At 43.6% G+C, this 26,178-nt stretch overlaps 1 protein-coding gene across 2 annotated transcripts in view; it reads left to right on the top strand.

Moving 5' to 3' along the window:
• The first annotated feature begins 330 nt into the window (after positions 1-330).
• TBC1D32 (TBC1 domain family member 32) overlaps positions 331-26,178 on the top strand; it is an 804,546-nt gene continuing 778,698 nt past the window's right edge. The window contains exons 1-3 of one of the 2 annotated variants that reach the window (XM_069235395.1): positions 331-542; positions 19,048-19,190; positions 25,075-25,233. In XM_069235395.1, the coding sequence (XP_069091496.1) occupies positions 25,079-25,233 (155 nt within the window). In that variant the 5' untranslated portion in view covers positions 331-542; positions 19,048-19,190; positions 25,075-25,078. The remainder of the gene's footprint in view (positions 543-19,047; positions 19,191-25,074; positions 25,234-26,178) is intronic. The other variant, XM_069235394.1, reaches the window with a different exon arrangement.

Below are 26,178 nucleotides of genomic sequence, written 5' to 3'. Positions count from 1 at the left end.
GCAATTGATGACAGTGATATGACATTCACAGATGCGATGGTAAATGTATGCATCACACAACAGTGAAAAAGACCCCACACATATTTAAATCCTAGAACATTTTAGACAAGAACTGTTTTATGTACTCGTCGCATTGTGTAAAAAAGTGATCTATTCTACTGACGTCCATCAGCACGGAGACTGTAACAGCATACTAAGAAATTTAAGGTTAGCGCTCCAGTTCATTAATAGACCTATAGGGTTTGTGCACACGCCTTGGCCACGCCCCTTTCATTTAGGTTACGTCCAATTAATCTGCTGCTACTGAGTCGGAAGCACCGCCCTGTAACCCCGGAAGGGACCGACCTGGCACTCTGGCCGTCATGGCAACACCACCGCCGTTTCAGGCTGGGCTGGCTTAGTGGTATCCTGTCTGTCTAAAGCTATGCGGTGTGAAGGAAGCCCTTACTAGAAGATACAAGAGATTCGTTGTCAGAGAGGGCATAGCAGAACTCTTGCAGCAGCCTGAGTGCACCCCGGAGAGGGTCCAGTGACTGTGTCAGGTTAGTAAGCGTCCGTGAGTCCGGGTGGCAGGCGTATAACGAACTGGGCAATAGACACACCAAATGCGGAGCCCTGTACAGCATAGGAAGCAATTATGGCATACTGGACTGGGAAAAAAATGCAACACAAAATGCTGATCTAGAGCTGCTGTACCGACTCTACATCTGTTTCCATTAAAGTATTGGATTATTGAATATACTATATAGTGATGAAATGTTTTAGGGAGGGGAAACAATACTATGTTGTTTTCTCTATCCGCTTTGTCCTGGCAGTGATTTTCCGTTTGTTCAGAATAATTAATCCTGATTTATTTGACTTCATTTACCTGTGCACGCACGCGATGTGCTTGGATTTTGATGTTGCCAAAGCCTTAGTATAAACAAATAGTTTACTTATGGAAAAGAAACCAGCACATTCGCAAGCCCCTGTCTAAAACAACCCGAAAGTAGCCCCAGCTCAACACAATAACTAGGACGTGCGACATTAGAAGGCCACTAAAACTGTTAGCAAACCTTTAAAAAATGAACACAAAAAGTAAAAAAAAAACACAGATAGAGCCCAGAGTAACACAAGAACGTTTATGGGTTAGTGCACCTGCTGTGGATACTTGCATAATGGACTGCTGGACGACGCACATTTTGACATCCACTAAAGTAAGGCTTACTCAGCATTACATCCCTAAAAGTGCAGAGTTATGGATTTACTCCAACACTGATGTAGCCCCACACCAGACCAATTACCATGTCAGTCAAAGAGTGATTGTGTCTAGGTATTTCTTTATTCGCTACAGTAAGCACAGCATACATACAGATTTTATATATATGTAGCTTAGGCAACAACATGAACAAGGCTACAAAGTCCATTCAGGAAATTGGATGAGGAGCTCATCTGACCTTATTCGTTATTAGAACATTGGAATGCTGGGGGCTCCATTGAAAACAATGGAGTGCTGCGGGCTTTTACTGGCCGGTAAAAGCCCGCAGTTGCTGTGAACAAAGCCTCACGGAGCCCGAGGGGATTTTAATCCCCTCGGGCTCCGTGATTTTATTTTTTTTTTAATAGAACATTCTGCCCTGAGTGGCAGAATGTTCTAATAGCCTTAGAACCCGCTGGAGCGGGCTCTACCGGCTATTAAAGTCCCTCTCCCTTGTTAAATGCCCTCGCCTTCGGCTCGGGCATTTAACGCGGGGAGCGGGCCTTTAATAGCCGGTAGAGCCCGCTACGGCGGGTTCTAAGGCTATAAAATTAAATGTAATAACTATGTTCTTAGGAGGAAGCCATGTCACGATATACTCAGTTAGGAAAGAATCAAGGTCTTCCATCCAGACCTATTCAAATAGTTTTTTTCCCTTCTTAAATATATTATTATTAGGAATGCAAAATAGACACATCAGAATGATGCTTATTTTGTGTATCCAGGGGCTTAGTTTTTAACTTTGGTGATTTTGTTGCCACGTTTGCAAAACGCTTGGAAATGTCCTATTTTCATGCAAGACAAGCATCTTTTACCACTAGCGGGGCAATCAGAGTAACCACTTGTATGACTCTTTAACCCGCATCTGAAACGTAAAGAGACTTTTTTACACTCTGTCTCCCCATTTTGTAGCCTGTGTTCACAGCATTAACGGTGTAAATATCAGAAGAGTTCACTATGTTGAAAGATTGACTATCATGAACGACTTTAGTGGAACTCGTGGAGCGTTAGATCCCTTTGGCTAAATCAGTAGTCTCTAACAAAGTAGGGGTTCTGCAGCTGAGTATCTACTGGATTTTCTTCGAAAAGCAAGAAAAACAAAGTGGTTATGGATGCATGTATCTATGTTTTCCCCAAACTCGCAGGTAGTAGCTAAAATTCGTAATGCTGCCACATACCCCTCAACGCTTTCGTCCGCGTTTTTTTTCCTTTTGAAACAGTTATGGCGTTCAAGCATTATGCTTGGTTCCTCGGCGTATTGTTTTTTCATACGCGTTAAAGCTTCTTTGTACTGATTTCAACCATCTCCTGCTTCCTGTTGTGAAACAATCTCTGGCAAGTTTTCAAATACCTACTGCGCCTCTAGATTTATAAAACTGTACAAAACTGCTGCTTTGCATGCTGGTGAAAATTGCACAGCATCTATTGCTACATGATAATTTCCAAAGATTCTTATCCATTGTTGCAATTTGATTAATGGTTTGCCAGGTGATTGTAAAAAGGGTGGTGGCTGTGTGACTTGCTGTGTGAAATACATTTTAAAGTTCAACTGATAATTGTATGCAAATATAAATTACTAGAATAGTTCACGAAAAAAAACTGCTTCACAAGGTAGGCATTATGTATATTGTCCAGTAGATGCACTTCGGAAGTGAAAAGGTAGTACCTTATGATGAGACTCATTCTCTGTGGTTATGCATATGGTAAGGCACAAAATTCAATCACTTTTCTGTGGTGGCTGCTGCGCTGGTAGATTGAAATGCTGCACTGTGCCACGTATGGCGTGAAACGCAATCCTTGGGCACGCCGCAGTATGAAATGTGCTGTGTATCAGTGCAAGTTTGCTACTTTACCTAGGAAACAACAAAGCTTAAAACTGACTAGGTGAGAGGTGGAGAGTAAAGTTGAAACCAGGCATATAGCTATGACCTGTTTAGGAAAGTTTGCAAACTGTACCGGATTCATACTGACAAAAGTGCCAACATAGACAAGCTTAGGCTTCTGTTGGCCCAGTATGAGAAAGATCACTCCACAGAAAATGTAGATGGTGAAGCTTCTGGTGGAGAGGAAGACGCTGTGACGGTGGGAAAAAAGGTAGCTCCTCTGCCCCAAGTCCAAGAGCCCCCTCTGAAGAGGATATGGCTTCAGACAAGTTATCCCAAAGGTTGGCCTTAGAAGCTCAACTTTTTGAAATAGAAATGAAAAGAAGAGAACTTGGCTTAGCACCAGTCTCCGGTGGCAGCACAATTATAAATAAGGAGGGAAAGAGACCTTTAAACCTAAGACTCCCAAAAGGAGCCATCCCCCCTACCAAGAAGGATATGAAATCCAGAAGTGGTTCATTGCAGTTGAAAGAGCCTGCACTGGGAGGGAAATCCAAAAAGAAGCACTGGGGCACTCTGTTATGGGAATTATTCTCAGGAAGCTGCAGGGATAGGCACCTGACGCTGAGAGAAACAGATGCTAAATCCTATGACCCCCGCAGGGTACCCTGATTGGGGCTTTGGATTTACCACTGAGGAATACTGCATAAAATTCAAGGGGACTCAAAAATATCAGAGTCAGTCCCGGGTAGAATATGTGGACATCTCAGTAAAGATGCCAGGTGTTTGGTTAGAAGGCTTTAAGGTACATGATTATGAAGGGCTGTATAATGTGATGATGAAAGAACACCTCTTGAGTAATTGTGCCTAATGAAAAGTTGCACCTGTACCTAGTAGTTTGGGGCCAGTCTCCCCCACCAAGAGTATGGGAGGAAGGCTGGACATTGGGTGAGAACTAGGGTGTCCAAAACCAAAACTGGTGACCAAAAGAAAGAGTCAGGGAAGCCGCCCCTGCTAAGAGAAAAAAATGGATTACCACAGAAATAAAGAAAATGAATCTTTAGGTTCCCACAAATCTGTCCAGGAGGGTGGGCCCAAGGACACCTCACACAACAAAGGTGGGTACCAGAGTAAAAACTGGGATGCCACTAAGGCATGGTGCATAACTATTAACAGACAGAACACCACACCACAGACAACATACCCACTAGTAAATCCCGAAGGGTAGCCAGCGTAGCCACTCAGGATGAATCCTTATATGAGGAGGTCCTCATAGCCTTTAACTGGAAAGTGGGCCCCACTGATGAATTGGATATTCCAGAGGGGAGTAGATACTTCCACCACCTACAGGTGAATGGAATCCCAGCCACTGCTCTGACAGACACCTGTGCCAGTCACACAATTGTGCATGACAGTCTGATGCTTTCAAACAAGAATATCCCAGGAAAGACTGCTAGGGTAAGGGTTGTCCCAGGGAAAGATACTGATAGGCCAGTAGCTGTAGTGTCTATAGAGATAGCTGGATCCCTTAGCTAGAGAAGGGTGGTAGTCATTACAGACCTCCCCTTGACTGTCTCCATGGAAATGACCACCTAGAGGTTGGTCAGAGCCCAAAGGAAGACCTTGACCAGTGCCAGTCCTCTTCCAAGGATTCTGGAGGTGCAGTCCCTGCACTAAGTGCAAGTAGGCCCCAGAAGAAAAAGAAAAAGCAGAAGAAAATGAAAGGTGGGCAACCTTTAACTAAGGCACCAAGGAGTTTCTGCTCCATTAGGTAAGAACTCCACTATTGGAACTGGTGAAGCCCATCTTGGCCCCCAAGAAGTCCTGACTAGCAGGCCCTTGTTCAACCTTAGTTTGTGGCTCCTCTGCTGGCAGCAAAGATGTTCTCTGCAGGATGTAGAGACCCCTATTCCCTTACAGCAGACAGGCCCCCTGAACCCAAAGAGGCTTGTAAGTTAACCCTGTCCCCTGTGAGTTTGGAGCTAAAGGTGTTGTTTAGGGCACTGACAGTTGTCAGTGACCTCTGCTGGGTGTTAGCCTTTATGGCTGCACTGTCCTTGGCATGGTGGTCTAACCCCACACCAAATAATAATTTATCCCCTGACCCTATTGGTCATGGTAGAGTTATTCAAATTGCTGGTGACCTCTTTGGGTAAGCTAGGGGTGCACTGGCTAAAATAGGGATGGCAGAGGTGGACTCCTCTGACCCCAAGACAGAATGAAAAAGTGCAGACACTGGTGATACAGGTGTAAGACATTTCAGATTTCGTCCTATAGCTGTTGAGGTGGGTAATTTCCCTAGAGGTAATGACGTAGACAGTAGGATGTGAGGCAGATTAGGCCCTGCAACTAACCAGTCTGTTTCCTTTCTTTTCTTCACCTGACAGACTAGGAAGCCTCTCCCAGATATTGACTGAGTCTCCTGGCCTGTGGGCTGGGGGGAGTTGTGTGGGAAACTCGCACCCTGTTGCAGTACCCCCACACTTTGTGCCTGGTTTCTGGATGCAACTTCGACTGGAGTTCACTGGGATCCTGCCAACCAGGTCCCCAGTGCCAGTGCTCTTTCCCTAAAAACTGCAAAGGTATTGATACAATTGGCAACACCTTTATCTGCCATTGTAAGTGCCTAGTAAATGGTACTTAGGTACCCAGGGCTTTGGGTACTAAAGGTAGGCCCTGAGGGCAGCAGCACAGATCATGCCACCCTCAAGGGCCATGCATCCAGATGCACTCAGCGCTGCCATTGCGGGCTGAGTGTCCTGGTACAATCCTAAAACACTTTCTAACATGGCAGACATGGCCTGTGTGACCTGTCCACAACACACTGCATGCAGAAAAGGTAAGTCACCTCTCTGATAGGCCTTCAAGCTCTACAGCAGAGAGCACTATACTTCATGTGAGGGCATAGATGCATGAGCAATACACCCCTACTATGTCCTTGCCAAATCTGGGACATAGTTAGTGACCTACCTTCCTCTAAATGAGACTTCAAGACTCTTACAATAAATTAACCAGATGTGAAAACTCGACTCCTGCGGTCCTGAATGACTAGGAGCAGCTCTTGTGGAGCTTCACAGCTCTGCATGATGCAAAGCAACACAAATGGCAATACCATCCAAACTTCATGCACATCATTTTTGCTCCAAAACGTAATGTGAGTACCTGCTATGCTTTGTGTAGTACCAAACCTCTGCAAGTCTGTTGCAGGATAGGAATTGCACAAATACTACTTGGATTCCACCCAAACTCACGGCCAGCAAACTAGCATTGTATAGATTTGCATATCATCCCAGCTTCAATTGAAGTCAACAGAATATCTATCATGTATACATATGTAACATTTGATTTCGCCAAATTACACATTTAGGCCTAGATTAACTAAGCCTTAGTGGGACAACGCAAAGGCTTATTTGGAATTCACAAAGCCATGCAAGTCCTCATTTGCTTGGCCTTGCATGGCTTTGTAAAGACATGTTACACAACGTATAGAGGATAAAGGATAGAGCAGAAATGTTACATATTTTGTTTACATGGAGCATTCCTGCTGTCACCCTTTCATGCAATACAGTGCAGCAACATTGCTTGCTCCCCTGCATTGAATGAAAGATGAGTAAATATGCCCCTTAATGCTTTTCTTAGAGGGACATAGATGCACAAGCAATATACCCCTACTGTATCCTTTCTAAATCTGGGACATAGTAAGTGAGTAGAGCAGCCATTTTAAATGCATGTGCTGGACAATGGTCAGTACCAGTTTCCCAGCTACATGATGGCTACTCTGAACCGTGGGTTGTTTGGTATTAAATAACTCAGAATGATAAATCCAAACGGGTGCCAGTATTGGATTTATTACAAAATGTACCCAGGGGCCACCTTAGAGGTGACTCCCTGCAAATCTAACTAACATTGGCATGATTGCTTGCTGGTTACAAACAGCCTGCCACCACCAGACAAGACTCTGGAACCCTGTGGTGAGAGCCTGTGCGCTCAGGGTCCAGAGAACAAAGCCCTTCCTGGGCAGAGGCGTTTCACCTGCTCCCACAGAAATGTGCACAGCTCATCCGACTAGCTTCAAAGGACTTGCCGCCTTTGATACTCGACCCCCAGCCATGCTGCTATCAGCGGATGGTTGCCCCCATTGCAAACCCTCACTTTTAGCAGGAGCAACGGCTGGAAAACACACAAAGGACAGGTTGAGTGGTCAGCCCCAGCTTGCACCGCCCCTCAGGTGTAGCAAGCGAGGTGACCACTCCATTTCATTTCCCTCTATCTTGCATGGAAGGAAAATAGCCATTCAGGTGTACGTAAGTGACTTCTGCCCACAGGAAGTGGTCACTTGGTGGGTGTAGCCACCCTAATGTAGATGACCCATTGGTCACTACTAGGTATATCCCTAAACACCCACTAAATGCAGTATTTAGTGGGCACCCCTAGACCAGAGATTCCGATTCCAAGGACAAACAATGACCAGCAACAAAGAAGACCCAAGGCTCAAGAATTGAAGTCCTGCTGCACCAAGAAGAAGGCGCCAAACCATGCCTGCTGCACCCAGGACTCAACAGTCACCGCTGAGGGGTTGCTTGGACATCGGACGGACTCTACAAACCCCCACAGGACCTCCACTCTTCTAAAAATCGCCGCAGATCTCCCTTCAGAGGGAAAGCATCACTCTCCTGTAACAAGGACCAAAAGAACAGTGAAGTCCAGTTCGCTGACCATCTGCTGACCAAGGAACCAGATGCCGCAGCCGGACCAAATGTCACCTGACGGACCGCAAGTACAAAACCTACCAGTGTGCCAAGTTTGGTGGTACTGCGACCTCCAGTAGCCGGACCATGCAATAGCCCCAGGTACTGGCCCCGCCATGTAGGACCAGCAGAAAGACAGTCCACCCCAGACTGAAAAAGGACCAGAAGGAAGCCTCAGTCGAGGGACTTCAGAAGACACCAGGACCTCCCACCAGGGTCCCCCTGCTGACCTTCATGCGACCCTCAAAGTGACCTACCTCCTGCTTCCGTGGGCACCATTGCGCACAGCTCCTGGCTCACCGATTCGCTCTGCACGCGGCCAGCCTGTGCTCTGTACCGAAGATCCCACTGTGTTTTAAGGGTCCCCCATCCCTTGCGACCTCGACACTCCAAGGGGACCCACTTTACACACATCGAAGTCCACCTGTGCAGTGCTTTTCCAAGTGGTCCCCCGCAGTGACCTTGCACCAGCTCCAACGACTTTCTGCAGCTGCTCCCGCCGAAACCGGGAGCCACCCGAACTTCTCTAGCTGGTCCACAGGGCCCATGACAACCTCGACCTATCTGCAAAAGGAGACATTGGTAAACACATTGCCTGATTGTATATGCATTTTTAAAGTATTTCTCAATTTATTCCTATGGTGCATAATTATGCACAGAACTGAGACATTTTCTGAACTTTAAAAATTCCTAACTTTAAAAAGTGCTTACCCAATTTTGATGATCCTGATCTTAAAAATGTTATAAAAATCTGAAGTATTTTTGCAAATTGGTCTCGAGTTATTCTTTTGAGTGTGTCTTCATTTAATTTACTGTGAGTACAACAAATGCTTTGCGCTTCCCTAAGATTAGCCTAACTGCTCGACCAAGCTACCATAAAAATTAGAGCATTAGGTGGTCTGGTTCTTACCTCTGTAAACCAACGTGTGGTTTCCGGGATCCTCCACACAGTTTTGCACACTACATAGAAGACCAGGTTCCTACACTGGGATGCAGCCGAGTGATTGCCTGTGGCTGAGAATAATTCAGGCATTCCATCTATCACGTGGTTGCTTCAGGACCTATTGTAGTGGCACCATATTCCAAACTCATGATTGGGACGATATGCCTCTAGAGGTTGTCAGTAAATTTACAGAATTTTGGAGGATGTTTCCTTACTACCTTCCTCTAAATCAGACTGCAAGACTCTTACAATGAACTAACCAGATGTGAAAACTCAATCCCGGAGGCCCTGAATGACTAGGAGCAGCTTTTGTGGAGCTTAGCAGCTCTGCACGATGCAAAGCAACACAAATGACAATACCAGTCAAACTTCAATACCAGTCAAACTTCATGCACATGTTTATTTGCTCCAAAACTTAATGTGAGTATCTGCTATGCTTTTTGTTGTGCCAAATCTCTGCTAATGTGCTAATGTGTTGCAGGATGGGAACTGCACAAATACTACTTGGATTCCACCCAAACTCATGGCCAGTAAACTAGCCTTGCACAGATTTGCTTAGCATCCCAGCATCAAGCGAAGCCAAGTGCAGATATTGAGCAAGCAGGATATCTATTCATGTATACACATGTAACATTTAATTTCGCCAAATTACGCATTTAGGACTAGATTAATTTATCCTTAGCAGAACAACGCAAATGCTTATTTGGAATTTTCAAAGCCACCCAAGTCCTCATTTGCTTGACCGTGCACGGCTTTGTAAAGAAATGCTACACAACACATTGCAATTCAACATAGGAGGTATTCCATGGGTGGAGCATAGGTGCTCCTATGCATCCAAAAATTGATTTTGGTGCATTCCCAGATTTACAAAGACTTGTAAACCTGGGACTGCATCAAAATGCCACACCTTTTTCAGAGAGGCGTAACAAGGATAAACTCATTTTGTTCTCCTCGTTATTTCACCATTTGACGTGTGCTGCATTCTCCAGCACATGCAAAGAGAGGAAAATGCCTCTAAGGATTGTTTTTATGCAGGAGAGAGTCCCTTCCTGCACTAAAACAATCCTGCCTGTAAAGCAGGCACCCTTGCAGCATGATGCAAGTGTGCCTGTGTTGGCGCTAGGCTGCACAGAGTGCATCAGCACAAGGACAGAGCAGAAATGCTACATATTTTGTATATATGGAGCATTTCTGGTGTCTCCCTTTCATGTAATGCAGCGCAGCAACTTTGGATGTTGCCCTGCATTGAATTAAAGATTAGTAACTATGCCCCTTAATGCTTTTCAGCCCTGGCTAATTATAATCATGTTGAACTTGGTCCTGGAATGTGTGCCTCGAGAACAAATGTAATGCAAGACATGATCCCTTGTCAGTACACTGTGTCGCAGTGCTTAATATTGCAATCAAATACCAATTTTAGTCAGTCCTTTAAAAGGCCAGGTACTGAGTACCTGCACTTCTTTCATTTGAAAGTGAGAATACCTGCACTTCTCATCACGGCTGCAATACATTTAATGGGAGAGTACTGGCACATCTCAGGAGCATACAGGTACTCTAAGTAGCCAGTACCTGCAGTTCTATATTTCCATTTGAATCGCTGATTTAGTGCAAGAAACACCTATGACATAATTGACTAGCAATTGTTTGTAAAAGCAGCACTGCACATTTTCCCATTCGTGCAGTGCTGTGCAGCAGATGCACAGATTTTGGTTAGTCGTCACCTAAATATCTTAACAATTGATAAATTAAAAGTGCACTTTCTACTCATGCAGTCAGCATACCTTATGGAGCAGCAGTGTACATCCGCTAAAATCAATCAAGAACATAAAATTTACGTGTTGCTAAAATATCCACTTAAAATGGCTGAATCGAGTTCAGCTTCATGCTCCTGTTTTGCAAGTCTAAATACTGTGCACCCACCCGAACAGGAAAATGTCAGCAAACTGTTTAAGCTTGTGAGCTGCAGTTATCAATCAAACTTCATTTGTGAAGATTTCTTTGAATAGCATGGAACAAAACATGTTTTATCAATATTTTTAAATGGTGGAAACAACTTTCTATAAAAAAGGAATTTGAATTAGCTTAATTAAATACATTTTAATTTTAATAAATAAAAGATGGCTGCATTAACCTGCATAAACTCTTTACTAAGCACAAATGCTGATGTATATGACCCCCCTTTCCTTTGAGATCACTGCCCTTCCTGCTACAAGCTTCAGTATCAGATTACAGAAGTATGTTTAACTGCCTGTGTTTCAGACTGCAATACTTCTTTCTGTCTACGGGGGCAGAGTTGAGCAAAAACATAAACACACAGTGAAACACAGGTCCCCACAAGCTCAATTTTTTTTTAATTGTCAGAATTTACACAGATGTTTCTTGTCATTTGGAAGATATTACCTTGTGGGGACTTGGATTCAGGTTCCCAAAGTACATCCGAGTCCCCACAGCGTGATTGTGTTATTGCACCTAAGTCCCCTCAGGAATAGTAACACAACAACCCCTCACACCCCCCACACACCAATGAAAAAAACAAAGGTTAAAGGGACTTTATAGTTTGGTGAAATGTCAGTTAAAACATACTATTTTAAACTAACAAAATAACTGGCATTCACAAGTCATAGTTATGTCAAGTAACTATAACTCGTGCCCTAAGGTAACTATAACTAGTGCCCCCTCTCTCCAGAATTGATAAAATGCGTGAACCACCATTAATTAAAAAAAAAAAAAAAAAAAGCATACCTTTTACAAAAATGTTTTGTACTGCAATGTAAAAAGGGTAGCTATTATATTGTGAGTCATATTTTGTTGGAATATTACTACAGTGAACATGTGTAGGGGTGCAGTAGCTTACAACAGATGTGACTGTACGTGTAACAATCTTCCTTTGAATATAATGAGATCATAGAAGATCTTCTGGTATAACGGCTCCTAGTACATTAAGCAAAACATTTGCCAGGGGATATCTTTAGCTGTAAAAAACAAACTGGTACAGAGATAAAATAAACATCAGAATGTTCCTCTATCTCTTTTCACATGTAAACAGAGAAATAAGTAAAGCCTGAAAGACTTTGAGAACAAGAGAGAACATTTCTTCTGGATCCCCATGATCTGCCACAAACGTCCCCCTGGTATAAAGGGCCTAGTATTACTGACAGCATGTTCACGATTTACTATTGCTCATGAGACCTTCCCTTTATTATCCCGAGTTCAGAAATGTAGGATTTTGGGCGTATAGGTAGTTTATGCATATTTTTGTTTGTCCGTTTAGGAAGTAAATTGCCAAAACATATAATGTACTGCCTGGTGGAACCGCATTAATGAGATGTTGTATGTTAGTTTGACTACTAGCCATAACGCAAGATCTGACTGTTGCTGGCAGAAAGCAGTTCAGCTTTGTATCTCTGCCTGAGAAGCCTGCACAAGGGAATTGACCATAATTTGCGTGTGATGTATCCTTCCTCAAAAGTGGCAAGGCTATGCTTCTCCATTCTAGTGCAGAGCATCTTCTATCCCACCCCCTCCTGCAAACACTGACTTCGGCCTGACGCCAGCAGTTTATATATTTTTGATAGGGCTTTGCACTCGCACAGTACATATAAGTACTTTCAATGTTAGTAGGTCTAACTCAGACCTGAAAGTGCCTCCAGCGTTCACTGGTGAGTTTAGACACTCAATATGTCATAGTAAATTGACTCTGTCCCTAGCCATTCATTCATACAACCGCTGACCCATTCTTGAATTCCCCCGCTCACCCATCTGCAATAGATCATATTTTCAAACTCAACAACCATTTGCAAAATACATTAAAAAATAAATGTTTAAAAAACTAAAATATGCTGTAGCCTAAACTTCTGAGCTAATCTGAGAGATTCCATGTAACAAAATACCTGTAAACAGACTTTAACACTTTGTAACTACAATCCATCCTTATAGATATATTGCCTTTAACCTATGCTTTTTAGAAAAACAATATATTGTCTTTGTTGTAGCTTTCCATAATAAAAGGATCAATTCAATGGTGCCTGACAAAACTTTTGCCAATAAATCAATCGGGTCTGCAACCGTTACAATTGGCGTTGCACCATAACAAACTCTCAGGGCTGCAGTTCTGAGCAGCAGTTTTTTTTCATAAGGTAACTGTGTTATGGTTATAACCATAAGACATACGATCATTGAATTGTAAGTTATAAATATGTACAAAATTGCAATTGTCAGTAACATTTTCACAACAAAAAGTCTGGCTTATTGTCTTTGTAAGTTTTCATTATGAACAGATCAGATTTAAAATATCTGAAATAATGTTTTCAATCTCTACACCAGTCTTTGCCATTGCCTTGCCACCATCGCCATCTCAGTCCTACTATATAGTGCATAACCTGGCAACCATTAGGCATACAGGCAAAATTACAGTTGACAAAACAACATGCAACCACTCTTAAAAGGGTTTAACAACGACTATCAGACTACAAATCTTCAACTCCATAGGTTTGTCAGAGGATGTACTAACATCCAAACTCGTGTCTACTATAGCAATCTGTGAGATTCCTTGCAAAAAAATATCCATCGACACTCTTTAATACAATAAGAATCCATCCCTAAAAGGTTTGTTTTGGCTGGCTTTAACAGCTGCTTTTCACAATAAATAAGTCAGGTCGACTGACTTTGTCAAAACCTTTCAAAATAAACATACCTTTGGTTCATTGGAGAAGGTGTTGTCAGATTCAGAAGGTCTGATCTGCCCACTGTGAAAAGTTTTGACAAAGGCTGTGGGACTGATAGTAAAAATAATTTGCCAAAGCCAACAGGCTTTCAAGGGTGGATTGTTATTATACTGTGTTCAAGGCTGCAAACAGGTATTTTGTTTTATAGAATCTTGCTGATTACCATAGAAGGCTCAAATTTGGATGTAATTTACCTTCTCTGACAAACTGTGGGTTTGAAGATTTTCACTGTAATAATCCACGTTACCCCTTTGAGGAGGGATTAAATACTGTTTGCCAATTGTAATTTTGTATATATTTGTAATTTTATGAATGCATGATTGTTGCCTGAAGGAACGCTTATGCTCAGTACAGAAGCCCTTTGTTAATTATGATAAGAACCCATTGATAAAAGTTGTAGGCCTGATTGGCTCAATGGGAAAGGTTATACCATGTGCCTAGAGCTCTTATCACTTACTTGCGGCCATAACAAACGCATGACTTCGGTACTGAGCATAAGCTTTCCCTCCATCACAGCTCTGTCGGCCTCCTGCAGTGCATAGCTGTGCATTGACATTTCAACCAACCCCATTACACACAGCCTGTCTCATACATAGTGCTGGTTGGCTACAGGGTCTGCTGGGCATATCGTTGGCAGGGTCTGCTGCGCCTGCCCTTTCCATCTACACTCCGTTCTCAGCTTGCTGCTCCTGCCCCTCTACCTGCTGTCAGTGGTCCTTGTGCTGCCCCTGCCTCTCTCATGTGCTCTTAGTGGTCTGTGTGATGCTCCTTCCTCTCCTGCCTGCTGTCAGTGATCCGTCTGTGCTGCCTTGGCCCCTATGACCTCTCCTCTGAGGTCAGTTTGCCTCCCCTGGCCTGCCCTACGTAATGGCCCACCTTTTTGATGCCCATGGTCCCTCCGGCATGTTCTTCATCTTCTGTTTTCTGCCTATGCCCCTCCCGGCTTCCCTCCGTGGTCCATTGTGCTGCCCCTTCTCTGGACAGTTGTGCTGCCCATGCCACTTTCTGCTGCCCTTCAAGGTCAGCTTGGTGCCTATGCCTACTCTGCCAGCCCCCCGTGGCACGTGTCGCCCTTCGCCTTCCACATGTCCTCAGTGGCACCTTATGCCATCCCTTCCTGCCCTCTATGGTCTAAGGTATAGTCCCTGCCCCTCACCCCTCCGGCCTGCTGTCTGTGATCTCTGTGCTGCCCCTCCTGCCTGTCCTCCCTGGTGTGTTGTGCTCGCCAACCCCTCCAACCAGTCCAACATTGTCTGTGTGCTCCCCCAAATCTCTCTCCAGGCCCGGTTGTTTTGTTTTGTTTTAAATATTTCTTTGCAACAGTGAGACAGAAACAAATCATTAAAAGAAGGGCTGATATGGGTACCACTGTAAACAGGAGCTGGTACCACAGTATTCAAGCCCTTAATTAATTTTTGTTTTTTGTAATAGGGGGTCAGTTTAGAACCCCCGCCTTCCCCACCTCTCCCCCGACATGGCCTTGGGTACCCGTGTGTGCCCACCCTCCGCCACTATAAGCTATTTTTAATTATGTTTCAGGCCTCTGGGAGCAATTCTACAAGTTCTGTAAATGCTGTCGCAACAATTTATTTCTTCTTGTGGCTACCCAATCAAATCCTTCGGTACCGTAGGACCAATCCCGGTAATGTGGTACTGAAAAGACTGAAATATCTACCTATTTTTTTTAAGCCTTTCAATCCTACCCCGAGCACTTTTTAAATGAAAATTCTCTAAAACCGTCAGAACGGATTTACAACAAATGAAATAAAGCACTCTTTGTGAATGAAATTCTAACTTTTTTTCCAAATATGGGGTTATTTTGTTCAGCTGTTTTTCTGCAGCTGCAACAAGTTACCTATGGGAATTAAGATGAGAAATCAGTGTTTTGAGACCCCTCGCCCACCCTTTTTCTTAGCCCCTGCTTCGCAGACTGATGCAAAATGTCCATTTAGATATGGAGGTGGATGAACATTCCTTTTTGTAAAGTTTTGTAAGCGTTTCTTAAAAACCGCCATATTTATTAGCGAAAAAATACTCTCCTATGGAAACTCTGATCAACTATAACTACACAGTGGCATCTAAAACAGTACAACAACTGAGCACATCCAATGCCAAATCAACATTAGGAAGCTGACAGTTTCACACACTTTGTGTGAGTTTACTAGAACCAGTGAAGCATGTCAATCTCCTTGTTAGGTTAGTGTTGAAATGGCAGGGTCATATTCAGTATGTCCCACAGCACAGATGAACAATCCCAAAAGCATAAGGGTTCATTAAACAGTATGATAACCTTCTCTCTGGATCAGGCTAGCTTGCTAGCCAACTAGGTGCTGTAAAACCTCAGCCCCAGGGTCACATCTTAGAAAAAAAGGAGCTGGTACAGAGAGGAGTGATCTTGATAGGCAGTGCTGACCCTTATTTCCACCTTCGTGTCCAGCAGCTGATCTCTCAGACAGGTCTCCTACCTCTGTAGTGAGTGGATCGAGCCTTCCCTAGATGTTCGCTAACATATGTATTCATTGGAACCAGTTTTGTGAAGGTTAGAGCAGGCTTGAAGTGACTGGTTCAGCCACTCTGGTCTGCTGGAGGTGGTTGTTACCTTACATACAGTGAGGGCAGCAGCAAATCCACCTATCATGTTCCTCAGACTTAATATTAGCGAGGAAGAATTCAGTAGCCGTCAGCTCCTCATTGAATTCTCCAACAGAGTCTATGCAAGCCGAAATGCAAGAGCTGAATAGTGAGTTGAAGGGCTGCTTCAGTTATAATCCAAAGACAGGCAGTATTCAGTTCATCTCTTAGGTCAGTCGATAAGACGGTCAGACTGTGCCAGTTGAACTCTTCTCATAGTGTAGTCTGGCAAGGTCACTGCCTTCGTGCCAAAGAAAAGGCACAACTTGTTGGGGGCAAAGATGGTTGTTTTTGCATGATCTGTGTGCAATCCCCTAGATAGTTCTGAAACAAAGAACAGCGTAGAAGAAGTGGGAATCAGGCTTGTCTTCCGTGTGCAACTTCCATCCTGTATACTCCTACTTTCACGAAAGTGAAGGTGCATAAACACTGACCTTTCATCCGATTAACACGTGCACCAAGAGTCCATCTCTCAAGGCTTTTTACCTGTGTATTTATTCTATTATTGGTGAAGGTTACTGCAGACGTGCACCTGAGAAACAGGGATATGTTGCACTACTGAGGGTCTGTCCACAGGGCATCATAAGGCGATGTACACCATTGAGACTACTAGGTGGGGAGATCACTGGAAAGGCTTTCTTTGTGAGGGCACTCCACAGGGTGTGCTTGAGGAGTACCTGTTCTGCAGTTGACTGGATTCCACAGTATTGGGGGGAACAAACTTTGTCAAAAAGCAAAACCTCTAATGTCAACGAAAGAAAAAATGGCTAGGAAGCCCCAGCTATAGGGATAGTTCTGGAATTTATTTGCTACACCTTGCCTTACTGTTTCTGAATAGCTTTTTTAAATTGTAGATTGTTTTCTCAAGTTTATTTTTGAGACACCTTTTCTGCATCACCCTAAAACAGATATTAAACTTGATGGAATAATATTTTGCATCGTGAATAGAGATTTTATTCTTCTACAAATACTAGGTTGAAATTGGGCTCAAAGTAAGGTTAGAATGCATAGATAATGAGAGAGTTTTCCATATAATCTAAGCAGTTAATCTGCACCAGTGGAAAGCTGTCCACTTTCAACTTGGGGCAAGATAATACAGCATTTCTGATGAGAACTGTTCACCACTTTTCCTCTGTCCTCTCCTCGGGTAAATAATTTATTTACAGACCTTTTTTTATCATAAACTAACGGGTTACTGCATGATACCCCATATCAGCTTCATGTGGCTAAACTGGAGACGCAGAATGTATGCCATGTGACCCCAACCACACACTATCCCCCCTCACACCGCACTGTTACACTATCCCAGTCTGAAATGACACCTCATTGCTTATTTGTCTTTCCTACTTGGTTTATTGTTTGCTTGTTTTCCACCCACATGTACTCATATCGCTTTCTTATACCAAAGGTCTGATTTATATTTTGACTGACTGGCCGTCGTTCCATCATACAGACAGAGTAAATTACATAGTTTCCATGTGAAGGTACTGCCCGCCAAATTTATAAATGCCCCGCAAGCAGGCCGTCATTTATAAAACATTGGCAGGAACCGCTGTTGCAACAGTTCCTGTCAATGCATATTGCTTTTGCTGTTAGACAAGGAGCACAATAAAACCCCAACCAACTCCACTCCCTCCCTCTGTCCTGGTGCCATACACCTCCACTGTGAAGCTATAGTTCCGCCCCCTCCAGATATAAATAGAAACAGTGTACCCCCCCAGGAACCCTCCACGGAGCTATCGGAGACTGCCATGCTTATGACCGACCTACGCCCAGACAAGGCTCAGAAATCCAACCAGAACACCTCGTTGCCAAGGGGCAGACTGCAAGTTTTGTGTTCAGCAGGGGCACTTAAGGGCAGGCAGGTATCATCTTTGGAAATGCCTTTAAATTGCTCAAGAAGTATGTCCCAGACCTGTGACGCAGGAAAAGGCCTAGGAGCAATCCCACAAGAGAATTAGATTGAACAAGACCAGTTGTACTCATTAGCATTTGTACAACCCTAGCTTAGTATTGCTGCAGAGAGGAACAGGCCCACATCAAGTGAACAAGGTCTGCCTTGGTTAAAGCACAACGAGGATAGGCTGAAGCCGTGCTTGGAAAGACCTTAGTTATTCTGGATGGGATGTGAGATAAGTCCTGTTAACTACGTTAAATTGAATATATTGGAACTGGGCACCTCAGGACACCCTGTTCTGGTATTTGAGTATTTTCTGCCAATCCAAATCATGTATGGCTTGAGCAAGTTCCACCTCCCAAGCCATGTGTAGTGCTGTACGGATCTGGTACCTCTGCTGCAGGAAAGGGCTGTTGAACCATCTAAGAAGCTTGCTCCCCATACCCACTGTGTGGAGTATTTGAAAAACTCATGAGTAAGTAGCATTACTTGCTGTATGCAAAACAACTGATATAAAGATCTCTTAATGCATTCATACATAAAACCTATCCAAGCAGGAGGTTGTACTCAGACAAAAAGTTAAGAAAGACCATAAGCTTCCCACTTCGAAAAGGATTCCCCACTGTGGAGATGCCAGCCCCATGTGAAGCTTGCAGATGCCCCAATTGTAACCGATCCTTTGTCTGTAAACCTATTAGGGAAATATGCGAGGCTGAAGGAGTGTGGTCTGCTGTTATCTTGTCTGCTCTGGGAAGACATGCCGTAGCCACCTGGAACATAATTGTGGGCAGAGGAACTTTGTGAGGAGGAGTATAGTGTGTTATGTAACATCCCATTGCGGAACTCATTCTTGGTCAGCCCCATTTCATGAAGAGAGCAGACAGAGAGCCAAAGGGCCCCCCATTTCCAATTTAGCCGCTAAGTAATAGCATTCAAAATCTTAGAGAGCAAATCCTATTTTAAGTTTCAATGTGGCAAGCACTACTTGGTGGTGTTCATTGGCCCAGAGCAGAATCACCTGATAAGAGTCAAATTGTTGTGCAGGTTTGAAAAGGGGGAGATCAACAAACCACAATCTTCGCCAAGGCCATCCCCAACCATAACTCGGGTGTAGGACTCACAGACAATCATCTGGGATTGGAGAACAATGGAGGCTTTGCCTAAATTGCCATCAAGAAGATCTGCAGGTGAGTGATATATTTGAATCTCTTGTTATCAAAATGTCGTCATTCCAAATGGCAACTGGGGTCGAGTGTCGCTAACAGAGGACGCTGACACGTTTGTTGCAGAGGGAAAAGGAAGGATTTTGCCCAGTTACCCTGGAGTCCAGAGACAGTAGCAAAGTCTGAAATAATTTGGGCTATGGTGCATAGATCCATGGATGCATCCTGGACATAAAACAGAAGATTGTCTGCATATAATGAAATTCTGTGTGTCTGGCCTCATACCAGAATACCCCACTCAGTTCTGCGTAGGTGCATTCATGCCGCCAAAGGCTCCATAGCCATGGCGAACAAAAGTGGAGACAAGTGGCAACAATGTCTGGTGCCCCTGAGTATTGACAATGCAGGTGAAATGCATTTATCTATCTTCACCCAGCTGTCAGGCTGAGTATAGTGTGCACACCCATTTGCGCCACTGAGGTCCTATTCCAAACCACTGCTCACAAAGAGAATTGAAAGCCTTCTCCAGTTCAATAGCAATACACATCGTCTTGGGAAAGCAAGAGGCAGACTCCCCTTTGATATGCCACAAGCGATGGAGATGGTGTGATGTATTACAACCTGGAATAAAGCCCACCTGATTATCATGTATTAAATCGGTCAATAGCGGAAGCAAACTAGCAGCAAAGATTTTGGTGAGTACCTTAAGTCATCGTATATCTTCCGTTATTGCTCTGTTTCGAATAGAGAGTGGATGATAGGACCTAAGTTTTCAAATGAGTGGTAATCAGTGTGGTGTTAAGGGATGGGAGAAGAGAGCCAGCCTCATAACTGGCCAAAAACAAGGATTGCTGCTTGGGTGCCAGATTTTGGGCAAATTGGACATAAAATTCAGCAAGCAAGCCATCAGTGCCTGACACCTTTCCTGGTGGCATGTCGTGCAGGCTGAAGCCAATCTCCTTACTTGTGATTGGTTTGTCCAGAGCCACCTGATCTTTGTGGGAGACAGGGGGAATACGAATCTCATGGTAAGATGTCCTGAAAGGTGTCAGTGGAAAACCTGTGGCGGGGGGCAGAGAGCAATATGTAGTTGTCATGGAAAGCAGTAGTAATACAGTATGTAGAATGGGCAATATTCCCGGATGGAAGGTGAATGAGTAACGGAGTAGGATCACAGTAGCGAGGCAAAATCAAGGGCACCAGTAAACAACTGGATTTGTCCCCTTCATCATGGCTCATCTGCAACATTAGGAGCATAGTCATAACAGCAGAGCTATTCTATTTGATCATGGAGGTCAACACGTGTTGCTTAGGAGCAGCCAAAGTCTCAGAGTCAGCGACCACCTCCCATTCTACCACTGCTAAGGTAGCCTCCACTTCCTGAACCTCTTTTGCCAAGACTCTGTGCACAGCAACTGTGGTCTTAATACACAGTCCTCTAGTAACCTAGATAGAGCAGGCAGATGGACCTGGCAAAAGCGTCAGGTTCCTCTTGGCCCTGCAGACTAGGCCATGCAATAAATCATATTAGGACCAGAGATCTCCTAAATAAGCTACAAATCAAGAGTCATCTCACTGGGAGCAATTATGGGTCCAACATCTAAGAAGGGACTGGCCTGAATAAAGCCTGAGTGAGACAGACACAAGTAAAGCGCAGCACATCTCAAGTCTACGCCAGGTCCTTAATAGACTGAGCCGTAAAAACAGGAGGTATAGGTGTATCGGAGCTAGAGCCATCAGAAGGCTTGTCGTCCCAGGATACGGTTGAGTCAGACGTAACCAGGTACGTTGTCAGCGAGAGTCACTGGAGAGATGCCACAACAGCACTGTGCTATTTCTGCCTGCACTGCGTGGAGTAGGTGCTACCCTGTTTGCTAATTTTGCAATGCAGCCGGTGTATGGTGTCAGTTATTTGAGCTATCCTTGACGAGGGTGGTGATAGTGAGCGACTATGAACCGCTCAGTGAACAGTTCCACCCAGTCCCAGGCCTTCTCTGGGGTTGCAAAAATAGTGAGAGTGCTGACCATCAGAAATCCACAAGTTAGAAGAATAAAGGAGAGCATACCTGAGACCTGCCTCACACAGCCACCATTCAACCTGAAGAAAGGAAACCTGTTGGCACTGGACAGCCAGGGTGTAGTCTCGAAAAAACATCACCCGGTCATTTTCTTACTGGACAGTACCCTTATCCCGAGCCCATTAGAACAGCATTGTGGTCACAATAATTCAAAAGCCTCACCACTATAGGCCTGGGCGGCACCCTGGAAGGAGGAACGCCAGGAGAGCACTCTGTGTCCACGTTCAATCTCAAAGTAAAGGTGAAAGTGTTGTAGGGGCAATGCCATGTTTTATCCAGTGAATGCCAGAGGGTCCGCTACCTCTGTGGCCTTTGGTAGGCCAATAATGCGAATGTTGTTGCAGCGTCAGTGGCCCTCAGCATCGTCGAGTTTATTTTCGGCAACACACAGCCTTTCCATAATGTCTTGAGTTTGTTCAGTAACCACATTTGCAGATGGGTTATGTTCCTCTATAGCCCCTAGAGAAAGATGAAACATGATGCAAAGAACTCCAGAGGAGAGGGAGGGGATTGAGGGGCCAGAGGAGCCGATGGTGCCGGAGACCCGTCTCAACTATATTAGGCATGAGCCTTGCATATAGGGGAACAAGCAGTCTCAGTGGATCCCAAGAAAGGTCCGGCTCACTAATCACTTCCATTTATTTAGACTAGGATGGGGTAGTAAATGGAGATATGGAGCTCACCTTTGCAAAATATACGTAATCTTAATCAAGTCAAATCTTATTTACACCCAACAGTGCTCAGCAAGGTCCCTCCCCTTATAAACCTTGTACAATTGACAATCAGATGATTGTTAACCTTATATAAGTAACATCTAAGCACACGTCTTCTAGAATATATTTATAATGTAAAGAACCCAGTCCCAAAGAATTCAAAACTTATTCTTTATTCCTCCTTAATGGTGTCACTCCAGCAAAGCCAACACGTGTTTCGTCTGGGGTGTGTCGCCCCACGACTTCCTCAGGGCTTTTATGGCTGTAAACAATACATAATATATATTCTCAGATGTAATTTCCAAAGTATTACTTATTGCTATGTGCCACCAACCAATATTGTGCAGTCAAATAAATCGTTAATTTGTATCATGAGTGGAGACCACACAGTTTCTACTACACATCATGTGTTTGAAACCTCTCCCCTAGTGAAGGCTGCATGCATTCATATGTGAACTTACACTCAAATTCTATGATCCATTATGAGCTAACGTGTAGAGTCCGTGCTGTGCAACCAACCCCTCTATCTATCTTTATTAATTACCTGTCCTCTCCAGTAATCCTCAATTAGTCACTTTCCCTCAGTAGTATCTTATTGATGATTATCCCTGTGCTCTTTAGTTATACTGTTTTTAGACGTATATTCATTGTTAAAATTGCTTCCCGTCCTCAAAGTTAAGCGTATCCTAAAAAAAATTAAATGATACTTAGTGCAATTTTTAAAAACACTAATCACTTCCACACAGAGCTTGAGACAGGGTTGTAGCAGGCTGTCAGCGCCGACAAGGCAAGGCGCAGTGCAGCGGGGGTCTCTGCCTGCAAAGGGTCAGTCACAATCATAGCAGCTTAGACTAGCCAACCAGGGAAAAACGGAGATAAGCCACTGGCCAGTCGCCCTGCAGAATTCCCAGTGTTCAGTTCCAGACTACCCGGGGGGCCCAGGACAGGTCCACGTCAAGGGGGGAGACAAGGGCAGGTAATACACTCCCCTGTGGGGACCGAACAGGCACTCAGGCAATCGCTACATGTCTCTCATGAGTCTGTATTTATAAAGGCTCCAGACCCCAGGTAGGTGCTGGCCCTCCCAGGCACCTACCTCTGCCCAGCAGGCCCAACTGGTTATCCCCATCGCAGCAGGTACCATTCCTGCACTCCAAGGGATCTCCAACAATACCTGCAATTATCTCCAGAAGCCAACTGAGTCTGTGAAGGTCAAAGCATCTTCTCCCAGAGCACTCGCGCAAGCCCAATAGGCCGCACAGACTCCCTCTGGCCAATGAAAGGAGAGGCTGCACATTAGCGTGAGTCCGTGGCCCAATTACACACTGCATAAAGTAGAAAATTGGAAAAGAGGTGTACTCTCTCCACAGGCCCCGCCTCCTCCTCACTGATTATAAATGTCCATGTGGGGGCTCAAGAGTAGCAGCATCACAGGTGGCAGCCATCCCTGTTCTAATTGGGAGAGTCCCCAGGCGACATGGCTGTACGGCGCAGTCCCAGTTGCCGTTTAGGGGTGTCCCAAGGGCTCAGTGCAGCAGTCTAGTGATTTTCTGCCAAAAGGTTGTCCCTGGTCGCAACGGATGTCTTGAGATTGTCACGAGAACTGGGGAGCTCCTCCGTTATGCTTCCACTGTGTTAGACAGTCAGGACGGTCCCCCCAGGACTGAAAGTATCCCTATCCTTTTATTTTGCATCCGATAATCTGCTTCAAAGACTGTAGTCGCAGGGTGGAATTCTTTTTGGATGTTTCTCTACTACATTATTCAGGAACAATCTTTGATGTGGACGTACCGTCCTTCCAGCCCATGCTTTTACACATTTAACTGAAAATAAATGCACACGTTAGCTGTTCTTTCTCCTGTAATGCACCTGCCTCTGAAACATGCTTTAAAAGATACCAATTAGTCTTTTAGTAACGACTTCATTTTTCCAACCCCTGCCCCATTTACGAGATAAATCTGTCCTATCAGCACATGATCTGGTATCTACTGATTTGGTTGTTACGAAACAAGGTATGCTTCTTATGAGACAGAACATAGAGTTCAACATGTTTTGAATGTGGCAAGATATGTGATCCTGCTAGGCGCTGCCTATTGCAGTATTCACATCTATGAAAGAATTGTGCAGTCTTTGTTTCATGTGTGTCTTATAAGCTGCTAACTATTGCCAGAATTAATGTGCAGCATGAAATAATTTCTAAATTTCCTGCTTAAACTATCTTCTGCCATATAATCTTCCAATGTCATGAAAAAAAATGTTTTTTACCACCGGTTCACCAAACATTACAAAACAGCTGTATTAGAAAAACAGAATGTTTCACGTTGCAGATGTTATGTGTCCACATTTTACTAGCTGATTGCTGCAGTAAGAAGCGTCTAAACTGAAAGCTCTGTCCGAATTGTAACTCAAATGTTTCACAGTTTTGTGATGCGGCTGTTTGGTGTTAACATATCTAACGTAGCTGCTAATGGGTTGGGGATGCTTCCATGCATTGTCTTGAATAAAGCATTAAAAGTATAACATCACTCCTTCAATACACACGTTTGAAAAAGGAGTAAGAAACGTATTCATGTCCAATAATGATCTAGGCTTCTTTCAAACACTTCAGCAAGGATAAATGAGTAAAAACACGTTTAATGCGTGAACCTGTAGCTGCTGAGGTGAACACACAGAATTCTGAACAGGTGCCATATTTTCCATTGTCTTCTTGATCTTTTAGACGTTTGATTTTCACTGATCAAAACGGCAGTATTTTTTACAGTGCTGCCAAAAATGTTATTACCCTAAATTTGTATATATTTTTATGATCTGATATCTTCCTCATTCCGAAGGATTTTGGTCGTTTGAATGTTGTATTGTTCTTACCAAGCATGCTTTTTTAGTTGGATGGCTGCATTTTTATACAGCCTTGTGATTTACTATCTATATCTTGTGTGTTAAAATGCCACAATATTTGGTTTCATTTTGTAGATGGTAAAAGATCTGATTTCTTGAGTTGAAATACTTCAGGGATTTCTGGAATCCTTGTAATCTTTGACTTGAAGTTGATGTTGTTTGTTGTTATAAAGACATATTTAAAATGAAGAGCTTTGCACTGATATAATTTCTGTGTTTTAGGGAAATGTCGCAATTCTCTGGAGAAGATGAAGCGGTTGTCCAGTCAATGCTCCGACAGTTGCTACAGAGTGTGAAGGAAAAGATCAGAGAAGCCCCGTCGGCGGAATGCGCAGAAGAAATTCTCCTTCACTTGGAAGAAAAGGATGATCATTTTCACAAGTAATAGCAGGCACTTTGACATGCTGGCACTTCTACATTGTGTGACTGTCTTTTAACTCACTTCAGCACATCCTAATACCAAGCATGGGAAACAAAAAAATGCATGTCCTAAGTAACACTCGCTCACTTCCCTCATGATCGTAGATTTGTTTGTATTGTAGAAATATAATCAATAAAGGCTGGTGGTTGAGGAGTCGTGGTAAGACAATGTACAAGCAAAGTAGGAAACTTCAGCAATGAATGCACTAAGCATTCAGATGAAAGTTAGGTTGATCAGGTTTTAGAGTGACTCCTTAAGTGTTTTCCTTAAATTGTGGCTTTTGTTGAAATGTAATTTTCCTCCAGATTGATAGCAATCTGTTAATTGCTTTATGGTTTGCTAAGGTACTCATTTTAATAGGTCCAGTGAACAGAAAGCTTAACTAGAGCTTGAGCAAGATTGGACATACAGTATGCTGTTTTAATTAAATCATCCCATTAAGGTTAACAGTACTTATCTTTGAAAACAACGTTAGTATACCAAAACACTTAAAGGACACTGGAAGACAGTTAATATAAGTCAAAAAATTAAATGATTAAGTAAACATATAGACTCTGTACCACTCACTTGTCACTGGAGGTGCTTGTAGGAATTGTTTGGCACCTGTTACATTATTATGCAGAATCTATTTATAAATATCATTCTTGTAATTTATTTGGGGCATACAAACAATACATGATTAGGATCCTAGATATAGTTCTTATAATGATTACAGTTTGGACTTGCCACGCTTTCAACATATCTCTTCCCAACTTTACACATAATGGAAGACTTTGCAAATATTTAGAAGTAATTTTATTATTGAATGAATTATGAAAAGTCTGGCTGATATTTAGCATAGCCTTACCTACAACAAGTATCATATTTTTAGGGTCTGCAAGCGCATGAGCTAGTGCATGCGTAGC

Source organism: Pleurodeles waltl, chromosome 5 (assembly GCF_031143425.1).
Source record: "Pleurodeles waltl isolate 20211129_DDA chromosome 5, aPleWal1.hap1.20221129, whole genome shotgun sequence".
NCBI lineage: Eukaryota > Metazoa > Chordata > Amphibia > Caudata > Salamandridae > Pleurodeles > Pleurodeles waltl.
The sequence above is the reverse complement of the archived record's forward strand: the minus strand, read 5'-3'. Positions and strand labels throughout refer to the sequence as shown.